The sequence below is a fragment of the Neltuma alba genome, unplaced genomic scaffold, assembly GCF_004799145.2.
Source record: "Neltuma alba isolate B1F8T4 unplaced genomic scaffold, ASM479914v2 tig00001702_pilon, whole genome shotgun sequence".
NCBI classification, from domain to species: domain Eukaryota; kingdom Viridiplantae; phylum Streptophyta; class Magnoliopsida; order Fabales; family Fabaceae; genus Neltuma; species Neltuma alba.
The window spans coordinates 52,310-67,424 of record NW_021632574.1 but is presented as its reverse complement, the minus strand read 5'-3'; the positions used below and the strand labels follow the sequence as shown (position 1 = coordinate 67,424).

At 35.1% G+C, this 15,115-nt stretch overlaps 1 protein-coding gene across 1 annotated transcript; it reads left to right on the top strand.

The window, feature by feature from the left end:
• Positions 1-289: 289 nt before the first annotated feature.
• Positions 290-4,030, top strand: LOC114761576 (putative disease resistance protein At3g14460). Its single transcript, XM_028950981.1, has one exon. It carries the CDS (start codon positions 290-292, stop codon positions 4,028-4,030), a length of 3,741 nt encoding a protein of 1,246 aa, XP_028806814.1.
• The last annotated feature ends 11,085 nt before the right edge of the window (positions 4,031-15,115 follow it).

Sequence of the window (15,115 nt, the reverse complement as noted above, 5' to 3'; positions counted from 1 at the left end):
AATGATTGTTGTGCATGGCCTACCATACTGAAAATACGCGTCCTTGTCTTCCTCGCAATTGCCCTCGTTTGTCTTTATTGAGAAGTATGCGGAATTCAAATTGTTAATTATATCTCTTCCTGGAGATTTCTCACAATCTTCCGAGCCACAAACTTCCTCTTTTAGGTCTTCTCTCAATCAATCTAAACCAGCTTCACTCTATTATCGCTTCCTATCAAACTCTTTTCATTCTCAATCGTCTCGTCCATCATCTAAAGTAATACCTTTGAGTTACCAGACAAAACAAGGCATGGAGTTCGTTGCCAAGATGGGAGAAGCATTTCTCTCTGCTTCTGTGCAGACCTTACTCGACATGATTTCCTCAAGCGAGTTTCGAGATTTCATGAAAAATAGAAAGCTCAGTGTCTCTCTCTTGGATGAGCTGAAGATAACTCTGTTGATGCTTGGTGCTGTCCTGAATGATGCAGAGGTTAAACAGATCACCAGTCCTGCAGTTAAGGAATGGCTTGAAGAGTTGAAAGATGCTGTCTATGATGCAGAGGATTTATTAGATGAGATCAACACAGAGTCTCTCAGATGCAAGGTGGAGCAAGATTCACAAAACGTCGCTAACAAGGTGCACTCTTTCCTTTCTTCTTCTTTTGGTCAATCTAACCGGGAGGTGAACTCCAAGCTGCAAGCAGCATCCCGAAGGCTTAAGCACTTCGCCAAACAAATGGGTATCCTTGGTTTGCAAAGTGTTAGCTTGAGAGCGCATAAAACACCCACAACGTCATTGGTAAATGAATCTGTTGTGGTTGGCAGAGAGGATGATAAGGAGAAACTATTGAAAATGCTTTTGTGTGATGAAGATCCAAAGGGTAATGCTTTAGGAGTGATCACAATATGGGGTATGGGTGGCCTCGGTAAAACTACCCTTGCTCAACTCCTTTACAATGAGAACAAGGTGCAAGAGCATTTTGATTTGAAGGCTTGGGCTTGTGTTTCAGATGATTTTAATGTTTTTGAGGTGACCAAGAATCTTGTTGAGTCCATCACCTCAAAAGTCTATGATAGTAAAAATCTAGACTTTCTTCGTGTTGAATTAAGAAATAGCTTGAGCAATAAAAAGTTTTTGATTGTGTTAGATGACCTATGGAATGAAAAATACAATGATTGGGATGATCTCATAACTCCCTTTCATAGTGGAAGAAGGGGAAGCAAGATCATTGTAACAACTCGTCAACCAAGAGTTGTTGAAATCACACATACATTTCCAGAACATAAATTGAGTTGCCTTTCTGATGATAACTGTTGGTTTTTACTCTCTAAACATGCATTTGCAAATGTAGATCCAAAGAAATATCCAGAGCTAGAAGCAATTGGAAGGAAAATTGCAAGAAAATGTGGTGGCCTACCGATTGCTGCAAAAACAATAGGAGGTCTTCTGCGTTCAAAAGTGGATGCAAGGGAATGGAATAAAATTCTGAATAGCAACCAGTGGGACATACCAAATGATGATGTTATGCCTGCTTTGCGTTTGAGTTATCTATATCTTCCATCACATTTGAAGAAGTGTTTTGCTTATTGCTCAATTTTCCCTAAAGATCTTGTGCTAGATAAAAAGAAATTGGCCTTGTTATGGATGGCTGAAGGCATTGTGCAGCAACAATCCCATGGGGAGAAGACATTTGAGATTGAAGCAGAAGAGTATTTCAATGAATTGCTATCTAGGTCATTCTTTGAACAATATGGTGGTAATTCAAAAAAGTTTGTCATGCATGATCTCATTAATGATTTAGCGAAATTTGTATCCGGCAAGAGATGTGTTCAATTTGAGGGAAATGAAGTCCCAAAATCTATACGACATTTATCGTTCTCCTTAAAAGAATATAGTCGGTCTGAAGAATGTGAGAGCTTTTGCCATATAAATAGTTTGAGGACTCTTCTATCGCAAAATGAATTGAAAGGCTGGTCACCAACATGTGTTTTGACCAAAAAAGTGCTCCATGATTTGTTGACAAAACTGAAATGTCTAAGAGTATTGTCCTTACCAATGTACAAAAACATTGTTGAGGTACCAATTTCAATTGGTAATTTGCAACTTCTGCGGTATCTCAACCTTTCCCACACTTCAATCAAAAAGTTGCCTGATGTAGCCTTTACACTTTACAACTTGCAGACATTGCTTTTATCAAATTGTCAGTATTTTAGTGAACTATCAGAAAAGGTAGAAAAGCTCATTAATTTACGTCATCTGGATATTAGCGGAACTGCTTTGAAGGAGATGCCCACACAAGTTACAAAGTTACAAAATCTTCAAAGTTTGAGTACCTTTATTGTGGGCAAACAGCCGAATGGATTGGGAATTAAAGAGTTGAAAAGGCTCTCTTGTCTACAAGGTAAACTTTCCATTTTGAATCTGCAAAATATTGTTGATTCTATGGATGCTTTGGAGGCAAATTTGAAGAATAGAGAAAAGATAGAGGAGTTAGTGTTGGAATGGGATTGTGATGCTAAGGATTCACAAACTGTGAAAAATATACTCAACATGTTGCAACCTTCAACAAATTTGAAGAGATTGACCATCAAGCATTATGGAGGCACTAACTTTCCTGATTGGGTGGGAGATTCATCATTCACAAATATTACTTTTTTATGGGTGACTGATTGCAATAATTGTCTTTTGCTCCCACCATTTGGAGAACTACCTTCTCTCAAAGAGCTCTTGATTAGTGGAATGGGATTAGTGCATACAGTTGGACGTGAATTCTATTGTAGCAAATCGGAGAGCTCTTCATTTCAGCCATTTCCATCCTTGGAGATTCTCATATTTGAAAATATGCCTATTTGGGAGCAATGGATACCGTTTGAAGGTGAAGGTTCCAAATTTCCTTTCCCCCGACTCAAAAGTTTGAGTTTGTGTGATTGTTCTATGCTGAGGGGAGACATGCCCCACAACCTTCCATCATTGACAAAGGTTTCTATATCAAATTGCAAACAATTGGAGGCAAAATCAATAGCTTTGCAGTGGATTACATCTATTCAAAAATTACACATTAAGCGAGGTGAACAGGGGTTATTAAGAGTAGTTGATGATTTATCTCTAGACTCTTTGGAGTCTCTAACAATTAAGAAGTGTGATAGCTTGCAATCTTTGCCAAGAATGATAATGAGTAGCCATTGTCTTCAAAAGTTGTTCCTAAAAAATATCCCATTGATCATGTCCTTCCCAATTGACGGTTTGCCTACTTCTTTGCAACGTCTTGAAATTGAAAATTGTGAGAAATTAGAGTTCCTACCTCAGGATTCTTGGCAAAACTACACATCACTTGAAGAACTGAGTATTGATAATAGTTGTCCATCCTTGAAATCTTTTCCATTAGGTTGTTTTCCCAAGCTTAAATGGCTTAGAATTTCTCATTGTCATAATTTGGAGACCTTTGCACATGTTGGGGGGTCTGCTCTTCCCTTGGAATTATTTTGGATCGAATGCTGTGACAAACTTAGATCAATGTCAGACGTACACATTGATTCTCTTGCCAAGCTTCAAGACTTTTCTCTAATTTTGGTTCCAACGTTGGAATCATTGCCTCAAGGTGGTTTGCCTGCTAACTTGCAAGTTGTTGTTATTGGGGGCTGCAATGGACTGTCTTTGATACCAATCCAAGACTGGGGGTTTCAACGATTAACTTCCCTCTCGAAGTTTAGAGTTATGGATAATGAAAGTGAATGCATTCTCCATAATTTACTAAAGAATCAACTATTACCCACTTCTCTTATGCGTATTGACATAGTTTCTATCTCCAATCTGAAATTGTTAGAAGGAAAAGGGCTTCAACACCTTGCTTCTCTTCAACAACTCTGTATTTGGAACTGTAAAAACCTTGAATCCTTGCCAGAAGATGTGCTGCCATCCTCTCTTTTGTTTTTGGACATCAGAGACTCTCCAAAATTAGTAGAGAGATATGATTATCAGAGAGGCAAACACTTGTCCAAGATCACTCATATTCCCACCATACGAATTAATGGTGAATACTATGATCCTTGAGGTTGTGCGTTGCTTCGAAATGTGAGTTCTCAAATTTCACAACATTTCAACATTTTAGTATCTATTAGTATATTCTTTTTTTCCTTTTTCTTTTTCACAATCCACATTTGATATATTCCCTTCGTGATCATCGAGTCCATATCAACATTTTATGAGGACATATCCCACATATGCACCCATTAAAATTTGCTCACCTAGAACATTAGAACAATGCTTCTGCAATAGATTGTTTTAGGGGAAAAAAACTCTGAATCTTGTAAAACAATCGATTAATTTTTTATTTTCCTACAGAGACATACTATTTTTCAAAAAAAAAAAAAGTAGTGCCACTATTTTTCATTTTGAATCCGAACCTCCATATATTGTGATCTTATTTTTCTATTCTTTTAGTTCTTTATTTTTAAACAGATCGATTGATCAAATTCATTGGATTGCAACTTTTTTCTGTTTGCCAATAGATTTCAAAGACTAACAAGATTTAGAATTATTCTTTCTTTATTTGACGCAATTTAATACAATTATTATGCAGGCATAATGAGATGTGTAGGCATGAAGCCTGATATGAATTATGTACCCTTGTCACACAGGTGGGTAATTTAAAATGATGTGTCTCCATTTTTATTATGTTAAATATTTGTTCAGCTTTCTTATAATTTTAAAGAAGAATGATAAAAATTTTGCAGATTTCTGCTGATATTCCTTTGTCCTTGAGGATTTTATTGCATCATCGACTCCAGATTAGTATTTCAAGGTATAAGATTAGCTATAGCCTGGTTTGAAAGAGGTCATTGTTTTATAGAGAAATTTATTAATTTCAAGGAAAAATTCCAAATAAATAACTGTTGAATTTCAAAATTTTGAATCAGTATTGGTTACTACACTCATCAAGAAAATGACTACACTCGAAAAGTAAATGACAACATATTTTTGTAGTAATTTCTAATTTGAAATTTTGAAATTCAACAGTCATTTTTTTTTTGGATTTTCCATAATTTCAATGTTTTTAATTTAATATAATCAACACATGAAGCTTCAAGTGAACATAAATATCTTATTTTATATTCATGACAATTATTTCTTTTCTTGGATGTTGCTTTTTTTTTTTTTTGGTGTTTTCTTAGTGACAAAACCAGAATGTTGTTGACTTCCCATAAGCAGAGCAATGGCCAATGTTTCTTGAGGATGCCACGCCTTAGGTAATGCATTTTTTTGAAACTAACCACTTTTTAGTTATTTTTTCAGGTTTTGTTGAATTTACTCTAATATTGTGTGCTTTAATGAATCGTGTCAAAATAGGTGAGGGAGCTAGTAGATCAAATTGCTCTGTTTTGAAGGACAGAGTCATAGGAGAAGCAAGGAATGCAGGTAACAAAGCTAATTCAATGGTCACTATTTTGCCTCATTATTAATCTAATGTCTAGAGGAACCACTTTAGCTAAGTCATGAGTTATAGGGAAAAAATTGTCAATGGTTACTATTTCTGGTTGTTACAAGAAAAGAAGCATTTCTTTTTGTTCATTCAATCATATTATATATGTTGGATAGAAAATTTGATTCTTTCTGGTGTTGGGCTTCTTCAGGTTTCAACACTAAGGGCTTTGTGGATATTATGCGATTAACAATTGTCATGAAGCAGAATTGAATTTCCTCCTCAATTGTAAATTACTTCTTGCATATGCTGTACTAGGTTGGGGTCAATTGTGTAAAACTCTAGTTACCAATTATGAGTAAGCCACGTAAAAATTTTAAAACTGTGATTTGTAAGAGTTGTAGGTGAGTTCCTTGTAGAACTTATTTGGATTTGTAATTGGAATTTTATAGTGCTGGGAAAATCTCTTGAGTAGTTTTCAAGAGGACTGGATGTAGGTCAAAGGACCGAACCAATATAATTCTTGTGGCGTCTAATTCTCTCTTCCTTTATCTCTAATTTATCACTAACAATATTCAGTTACTTGTTTTAATCAAAGCATAATATGAAACTTCTAGTAAACAGAAATATTACTTATACAGAACCTATGTTATTTAAAAAATAATAATTTTTTTGGTATCTGGCAGACTAGAAATTCATAAAAAAGGAATTTAGTAAAATTGTATCTATTATCAGTTTCATATTATCATTTCTTCTATTACCATTCTTGTGATTTATTATCTGCACATTATTTTGAAAGTTTGTGAAAAACTATGTGCCGCATTAAAGAGATTTCTTTGAAACTTAGTTAGTTAGATTAAAGTTGTACTACCTCCGGTCCTTAATATAAGACCCTGTTTGACTTTTTGTTTGGTCCTAATTATAAGACCCCAATCCATTTTGTTTATCATATTTATGCTTTTTTTTTCAAGATAGTCATTCTAATAATGGTAGTTCTAGCCAATACACTTAATTAACAAGGGTATTTTAGGAATGACAACACTTATTTATTACAAATAACTAACTTAACTTACTTCCTTAATCTCCTCAAATAAGTCAACTGGGTCTTATAATTAGGACCGGAGGTAGTACTGAGTAAGGTTGTGAAGGCTTGAATAGCAGCATCCTTAGACTTTCAAGTCTTTCTTGGCCATTGAACATATCTAATTTTTTTTAAACATAATTACGTCTGTTGTAAGTGAATTTTAAGTTTTTTTTTTTTCAATTTGGTGTCAAGCTTAATTCCAAACTCATTATTTGTACCTAACGCATTTCTACTCTGCCTTTGCAACAAGGGATGCTTTCAGGAAAAACCTTTCATTTTCTAAAAGCATCCTTGGAAGCTAATTCATAAAAGCCTCATTTGAGTTTATATTATTGTCCCTTTATATTGCCTCATCATCTTCCAATCTAGCTAGGCCCATTTCTTTTGGGCTCATTACGCTATCCAGCTTTTTTTTCTCTCAGAAATGAGCTCTTCATGCTCAATTAGGATGTTTGGATTAACTTTTTTAAAATAATTTTATGATGTTTGAGAACCTCTTAGAGGCGCTTAAAAAAAAAAAACTTTTATATAAATTGAGACAATTTTTTCCATATACTTACTTCGGATACCGTAAAATTATACTACCTCTGATCCTAATTATAAGACCCAATTGACTTATTTGAGGAGATTAAAGAAGTAAGTTAAGTTAGTTATTTGTAATAAATAAGTGTTGTTATTCCTAAAATATCCTTGCTAATTAAGTGTATTAGTTAGAACTATCATTATTAGAAGGACTATCTTGGAAAAAAATACATAAATGAGAGAAAAAATAGATTGGGGTCTTATAATTAAGACCAAACAAAAAGTCAAACGGGGTCTTATATTAAGGACCGGAGGTAGTATTTAAAAAGCTAATCCAAACACGAAAGAAGAGTTGCAGTCAACTCTGACTCACTACACTGGTTAATTAATGTTTTCGTCCTTGATATCTGTGAACTAGCATACGTAGGAGACCTGAATGTACAACGTATATGTTCAGTGTTATATATGCTACTGTTTCTCCCTTAAAAATTCTTGAGCTTCTTGTTAAACTGGCCTAGTGGCGTGTTGTATACTGTATATATAACCCCAATTGATTCCTAATGAAATAAAAATAATACTTCGAGAAATAAATTTTCATGCAGAATGCTATTGGTATATATTCAGAGAGCAGATTAAAGGTCAAAAGTTCCCAGAAAGCTCCTCAGATCAGGGAATGCTAGAAATTGTTATGGCTCGATGAGTTCAGTTTTCTGTGCTATGTAGTTAGAACATACATTTCACAATTAAGAGAATAAGCTTTATATACTTTTCTGGTCCTAAATATAAAATATCTTTTATAGTGTAAATTACACTACAAAAAGGGTCTAGATATAAGTTTATGAATTAAGAAAATTTCATTATTTTCGAAATCTTTTATCTTTTTATCTTTAAGCTTTTTCTAGCCTTCCTTTTACACATAACTCTCTATTGAAAGGATATGAAGGCAAATGTAACTTGAAAAAGTTTATTCTTGCATAAATCATCTACGGCTCACTGTATTCATGTTTCATCATTTATCGATCAATTGTTCTATCATTGAATGATCCATAATGAACTCAATAAATGTATACAATTGTTGAATCTATCTCTTTGTTAATTAATCGATAATATGATTGATGAAAGACTTATTGATCAAGACATCGATCAAGTAAGTTCATCTTGCTTTCTGAATATCTGAATATCTTATGATTGATTCTATGTTTTCCAACTTATTGTTTCTAAGATTATCATATACTTATCACTTGAATTGAGGAAGATTATCTTAGGTAAAGAACCACAATGAATTTATGATGTGAAGAATCAACTTTTGTCAGAAGCTTCCAACGGCTAGTTTCAACGGTCACATTCTTCAAGCCAAATGGGAAGAAGATGCTTAACGGTCAAATGCCCAACATCAAATATAAACAGAAGAGCATTTAAAACGAGAAAAAAAAGGGAAGAGTCTAAGCTTACAACATCAAATGCTAAAATGCCAAATCAACATATTCTCATTTAGAGCTCCGAGAGAAAACTCCCTTTCTCTGTACTTCAAAGACTGTAACATATGCATTCATAAGATAGAGAGGAGAGTTTCCCAAACATGCTTAAGATTCATCTATCACTTCTTTGAGAGAAGAAACATTCAATCTTCATTATTATTATCAGATTGTATCTTTATGGTGTGTAAGGGGGAGTTACCTTTGTGTGAGATTGCTGTTGAGTAGACTGATTAGTCTAAGGATTGGAAGTGGCGTCACAAGTGTCCAGATCAAACTTGTGGTTATAGTAGTTCTCAAGTACCTGTGTTAAACTTGAGGGAGATAGTGGATTGAAAATCTCAGGAGGAGCTTAGGGACTGGATATAGGTCAGCAAGGACCGAACCAGGATAAATCACAGTTTACATCTTCTCTTCCTTTAGCTCTTTATATTTCCAGCTAAACTATTTTACTACTGTGATTATGCTTATGTCAATTTATTGTTTTTATACTCAGAATTTCTTATAAATTTCATTACATTGCGAAGAGGTTTTTGATTTTAATTAACACCCAATTCACCACCCTCTTGGGTGATCAGCCATTCTTACAAGTAATGGCTGAGAGTATGGTAAGCTAGGAAGGGGTAGGAGTCTAGACCCTAATAGGAAAGTAGGATGACAACTTAAGCCTCGGACGATTGTTAAAGGTGGCTGATTAGAATGCCACACAGTAGAGATGTTTTAATGATCAATACCTACTGTGTAATGTGGTCACTTTATGATTACTGTATAACCATAGAAAGAAATGGTTAAGGGTACACTAAGCCAGTCAAAGGTATAAGTCAATGCCCTAGCAAGGGAACCGAATATCAACCTATACCTTAAGTAATCGATGTGACCTCAATGGAGGCAAGGTAACATGATGAGATGTTTTAGGTTTGCTTAAATCCCTGAATAGAGGTAGAAATCGCTAAGGGATAATGAACCAAGAGGGACAAAGATTACATGATAATAAATGAAGGGTCAATGATGATCTAGGTGCCTGACCTAGATACCATACAACAAGGTGATTAAATATTCGTTGTATAATGTGATGAGGGTATGGTGATTAATACCTAACCATATGAATAATTGATCAAGAGGTAAAGAAAGTTAGAAAGAGTAAAGTTAGACAAGATCCCCCTTGAGGATAGAGATAAAAGGAAATGAATAAGAACATGATAGTAGATGGTTGTACTGGGAATTGATACATAGAGAAAGATAAGCAAGTTCCTAATAATACCTAGAGCTTGATGACACTTAGATACATGACAATGTTAGGGACTAAACAGTGCTCTTTTATGTCCCTAAGGCATCCAAGAGCGTGCAACCATGGTACCTATTAAGGAATCTAAGAGATGAGATTCCTATAGATAAATAAATACCATTGCCTATATGATTAAGTAATCTAGTGGAGAGGCTCCCTTTAATAGGGATATGGTATTTGAGCAATGTACCCTGGTAGAGATTAAATATGAGAAAAGTCTTGACCATGAAGTGCCTCTCTAAGATTGGGAAGTGGTTCTCTAGATTAGAGCGACACTGCTCTTGTAAGAATAAGCTATCCTTTGAATGAATGAAAGGGAAAGTAAGTGGTTGAGTTGACGATGCTCCAGTTAGAGCAATCTGTCCTCCCATAGGAAAGTAAAAGTAATCAAGGCAAGGCACAGGATGGACCTTACCCTAGAGAGAAGGTGAAACTAGTTAAGGAAATAAAAGCATGATATGCAATCAGATGTTCCTCGAGCTTAACAGGGTACTACAGGATGCTGAAGGATAATGAGAAACTCCAGAGTCTTACTTCTCCTCCCACACACCTCAAAGTGAACTATTTTGAGTTTTGGGCTGGATATAAGTTTTGTCCTTGGGTAGAAATTAAATACCTAAGTGAAATAAGACATATGCGTCATGATTCTTGTCCCATACAGAACCCCTTTTTCTTCATCATATGCATCATGATTGAGTATTTGAATAATATATTTTCTTAGGTTTGATATTATAATTTGTTTTAAAATAATAAGGACAAGAGAAAGCTGAGGGAAGAGGTAGAATTGGTCGGCTTTTTCCACTGAGCGAGGGATTAGATTAACAATTGTTTTTTCTTTGATACAAACAATTTTTTTTTACTATATGATGTTCCTAATCAATTAATAAAAAGACGTGATTCATGTTGGACTAAAATTACGAAAATGGTGATTATTCACTTAAAACATAAATAGAAAGATAAAATAAATTAAGAATAAATTAAATTTTTTTGTTGGTATATATAAGTTCGGTAATTTTATCATATAAAAAGAAATGAGAAAAGTACTCCCTTCCTCAGATAAATTTAGGGGAAATTTTTGTTTCAATTTTTACGTCGTTTTTTGTTTATTTTCATTTTGTGATTCCCAGCAAATCTAACAATTTTTTAATTTTAATAAATATTTAAATTTTTTAATATGCAAGATAATATTTATATCCTTTTAATTGATTGGATTTCTCCGGGGAAAAAAATTGATTGGATTTTATTTTATAATTTTAAGAATCAATTTGAAAATATGTAATAAAAATTGTAAAGTAAAACGGTGTTAGTACATGCCAAGAATATTATTATTGGGAAAATGACAGGAAAATATCACCTGAATTTCAAAAAGACAAATAAGGCACCTGAATAAGCAAAATGACAAATAGGGCACTGCGTACCAATTTGGAATATAGATTTTTGGCCAAAAGATCAAAATGCCCTTATTATGTTTGAAACCTGAGGAGATGGAGAAAAGGCGGAAACTGGCTCCACTCGGCGAAAACGAGACCCCCAGTCGATGAAACAGGAACTGCTTCCACTCAGCGAAAGCAACCTCCCCACTCGGCGAAAGCAACCCCCCCACTAAGTGAAACAGGAACTGGAACTACCTCCTCCAGTCGGCGAAAGCAACCTGCCAACTCGACGAGAGCAACCTGCCAAAACAGAAAGTGCCCTCACTCGGCAAAACCAAATCCAAGCTCCTCTAGTAACCAAAAAGGGTTCTCCGAAATCACATTGCCGCCGTCGCTTTCGAAACTAAACAGGTAGAGAACTTGAATATTGTTGTTCATAGAGAATTTTCGATGGGTCTTTGAAGCTTAAAATGTAATTATGTAGTGATGCTCTTTGTAGTTCCGTCTTTGTTGTTCCTATAGAAGTTGCTGTAGGACGAAAAAAGTTGTTTCTATGTTATTGCTCATGTGGTTGGTTGTGTACACATTTGGAAATGATTGTGATTGATAATGTTTAATCCATTTTGGGTGGCCTTTAATTGGAACAGAGGATTGCTTTTGTTGTGGTGATTGTTTTATTTTGATTCGAAGGAAAAGAACAAAATGGAAAGGATAGTTTGTTGGTGTTATTTGACTTTGCTAAAAACAGTATAGCTTTCTATGTGGAGAAGGTGAGATTTTAAAGAAGTTGAATTTAGTAAAATTTTGTCTGCATGTGCGGCAATGACAAAGTTACTTTCATTTTCATTGAATGGTTTAGGCTAAGAAGTTTGTCCTTGCGTGGGTAAAATTTGCAAAGGTTATCCTGTTGTAGTAATTTAGAAAGTAGTAATTCTATTAGTTGAGTAGTAAATTTGATGAGGTAAGTAGTAAATAATACTAGTTGGTTTCGTATTGAAATAACAACTATTGGTCTGAGAACGACTAAATTTGTGTTGGCAATGACTACATTTGTTAACTGATATGTTAATGAAATTTACAACATTAATTAGAGTAATTGACTACATTCGCCAATGCAAAAGAATAGATTTGGTATGGGAATGACAACATGTTGTGATGCAAATTCAATTGAGTGGACAATGATATTGAGGTGATATATTAATGAAATTTACTACATTTGTTAGTAGAATTTACTACATTTGGTAATTGATTGGACAATAGTTATGAGGTGATATGTTAATGAAATTTACTACATTTATTAGTGAAATTTACTACATTAGTCAATGAAAGTGACCAGATTTGTTATGGGAATAACAACATTGTCGTGATGCAAATTCATTTGACTGTACAATGGTTTTGTAGGTGATATGTTAATGAAATTTACTACATTTGTTAGTGGACTTGACTACACTTGTTAATTGATTGGACAATGGTATTTTGGTGATATGTTAATAAAATTTACTACATTTGTTAGTGTAATTGACTACATTTGTTAATGGAATCGACGACATTGTTGTGAAAGAAATATATTATTATGAATGACTAACAAGTGGTGTCATTGCAGCAGGGAAAATGGAATTACAAGTACAAGTAGAAGGAGAAGGAGAAGGAGAGGGAAGTGGACAAGTGAAGAATGGGTACATGTTGTTTCTCCATGAATTTAAGGCGGGCAAAGAGTTTAGGAATAGGAGAGAAGAAGTTAGGGAGGCAGCAAAGGCATGGAGGGAGTTCCACCGAAGGAGAGGAAGAAGTATAATGATAAAGTGAACAAACCAAAGAAGCAAGGGACGAAGAAGAAGCAGATGAAAAAAGTTGCTTTTAGCACCCGTTGCTCAGTTCGGCAATACAAGTCATTGGTGGAATTTATAAATAACAATGACAGATTGAAAGCCAAGGTACAAAGTTTGGGATTCGCAAGTTTGCTTGACATGGGATGTGAGAAACTCCCTCGTGACCTCATAGTACGCATGCTTCAAGCATATGATCCGCCTACCCATCAATTTACAATAAGGGGGAAGATCAAGGAAATTGATACAGATGATGTTGCAGAGTTGTTGGATATACCCCACACAGGGGAAAAGGTAAGAACAGATGTGGATGATGATGATGAAACATATAAGAGGTTGAAGAATGAAAATGGTAAAGTCTCTTTTACCAAGATACTCAAAGGCATTAAATCTGGGGAGAATGAACAGAACTTTGAGTTCTTGTTCATGTTGTACACACTTAGGAGTTTTCTAGCTCCTACCTCACAAACAATAGTGAGTGACAAGCTAGTAAGGGTGATGTGTTGTACTATAAATGGATTTCACCGATTTGATTGGGCCACATACATTGTGAACAACTTGTGGAAAGAGATGGAAGATTATGTTGAAGTGTATAGAAACGTAAGGGAAGACAATGATGAAGGGAGTTGCAACGTCAAAGGATGCATCTACCTCTTATTGGTATGTATTTATTACCATTGTTTTTTTGTTGTATGTTTCAATCGAGTGATGATAAAGTTAATAATTTAATGTTGCAGTTATATCTTACTGAGCGCTTACTATTATCTAAATCTATTAGAGATGGGTCAATAAATGCTATTCAATTCTGGATTGATGAGAGGATAAAGGAGATGACAAAGAAAGAAAGGCAGAGCAACAGAGGCTTATTGTATAAGGAAAAGGGCTCTAAAGTTAGGGTTGGAGATGAGGAGAGAACAAGGAGAAGTGTCGCTGACTTACACCCGGTGTGTGCTTTGCTTGGTAATTTCAATGTGCATTAACAAGATAAAGTGTTTGACATTTTTTAATAATGTGATGCAAGAGTTGTAGAGCTTACATCAAAAGTTGATGGCTGTAATTGATTTAAGCCACAAGAGACTTGTTAGTGCAGTAGAGGATGAGCTACATAAGGTGCACATAACGATGGAGGAAAATCGTACTATGGGAGATGAGGGCCCTAGTGAAGTTGGAGATGAATATAAGGGAGAAGATGAAGCTGATGATAGTGATGGTGATAACGAGGGAGGTGATGATGAAAATGAGGGAGGTGATGATGATGGATAGGACTCAGGTCACGTACCTCATCATGGAGATGACTCGGACGAGGCTGACATGGTTGATGTTGAGGAAGAAGGAATACAAGTAGGAAATATGGATTCCCCTGATGTTTCCCCCATGGACAAGAATGCACAGCCCAAGAGATCACAGAGGGAGGTGAAGTCGGCCATAAATTCTCCATGGATTTTGACAAGGCCTGTTAAGAGGAAAAAGAGGAATATGGAGGAAAAGGACAAGTTTTTTAACATGATATCCCGCATGTGTTCAAGTCAGGAGGGTGACATGTAAGTTACTATTCGCATGACAGTAAATGATATTACTTATTGGTTGTTTACTGATTAACTACACACATAATGATACTGGGAACACACTTTTAGGATTTAGGACACTTGGAGGATATCTAACGAGGATATCACTCGAAATCAGCTAAGGACGCTTGGAGGAATTGAGAGAATAGGTAATTGGGTAAGTTAGTATTGTGATCTTGGGCTGAGTACTATAACTTTTATATTTGATACTCATGTGTACCTGTGGGAAAAACTAAAATTTACTTGCAAACAGCTCATGTCAGTTGTGTGCAAGACTTTAGTGGCTGATATGAAGAGCGAAGGAGAAGTGAAGCGACACATATTTGATGCTGACTTTATGGTAAGGTTGTTAAGATGTTTATAAAATAATTACTGCTACATGACTAATCATTCAATGCTATAGGCAATACTATCTGCGAACCTATCTCGGTGGGATGCTAGAAAAGGAGAAAAGTAGTTTTTGCCTGAATATGTCGGTTACAACATAGGAGAGTGTGACTTGATATTTGGACCTACACTTGTTGGTGCTCACTGGTTTTGTCTTATGCTTGAGCCTAAGACAATGAATTTCTATGTGCTGGACTCA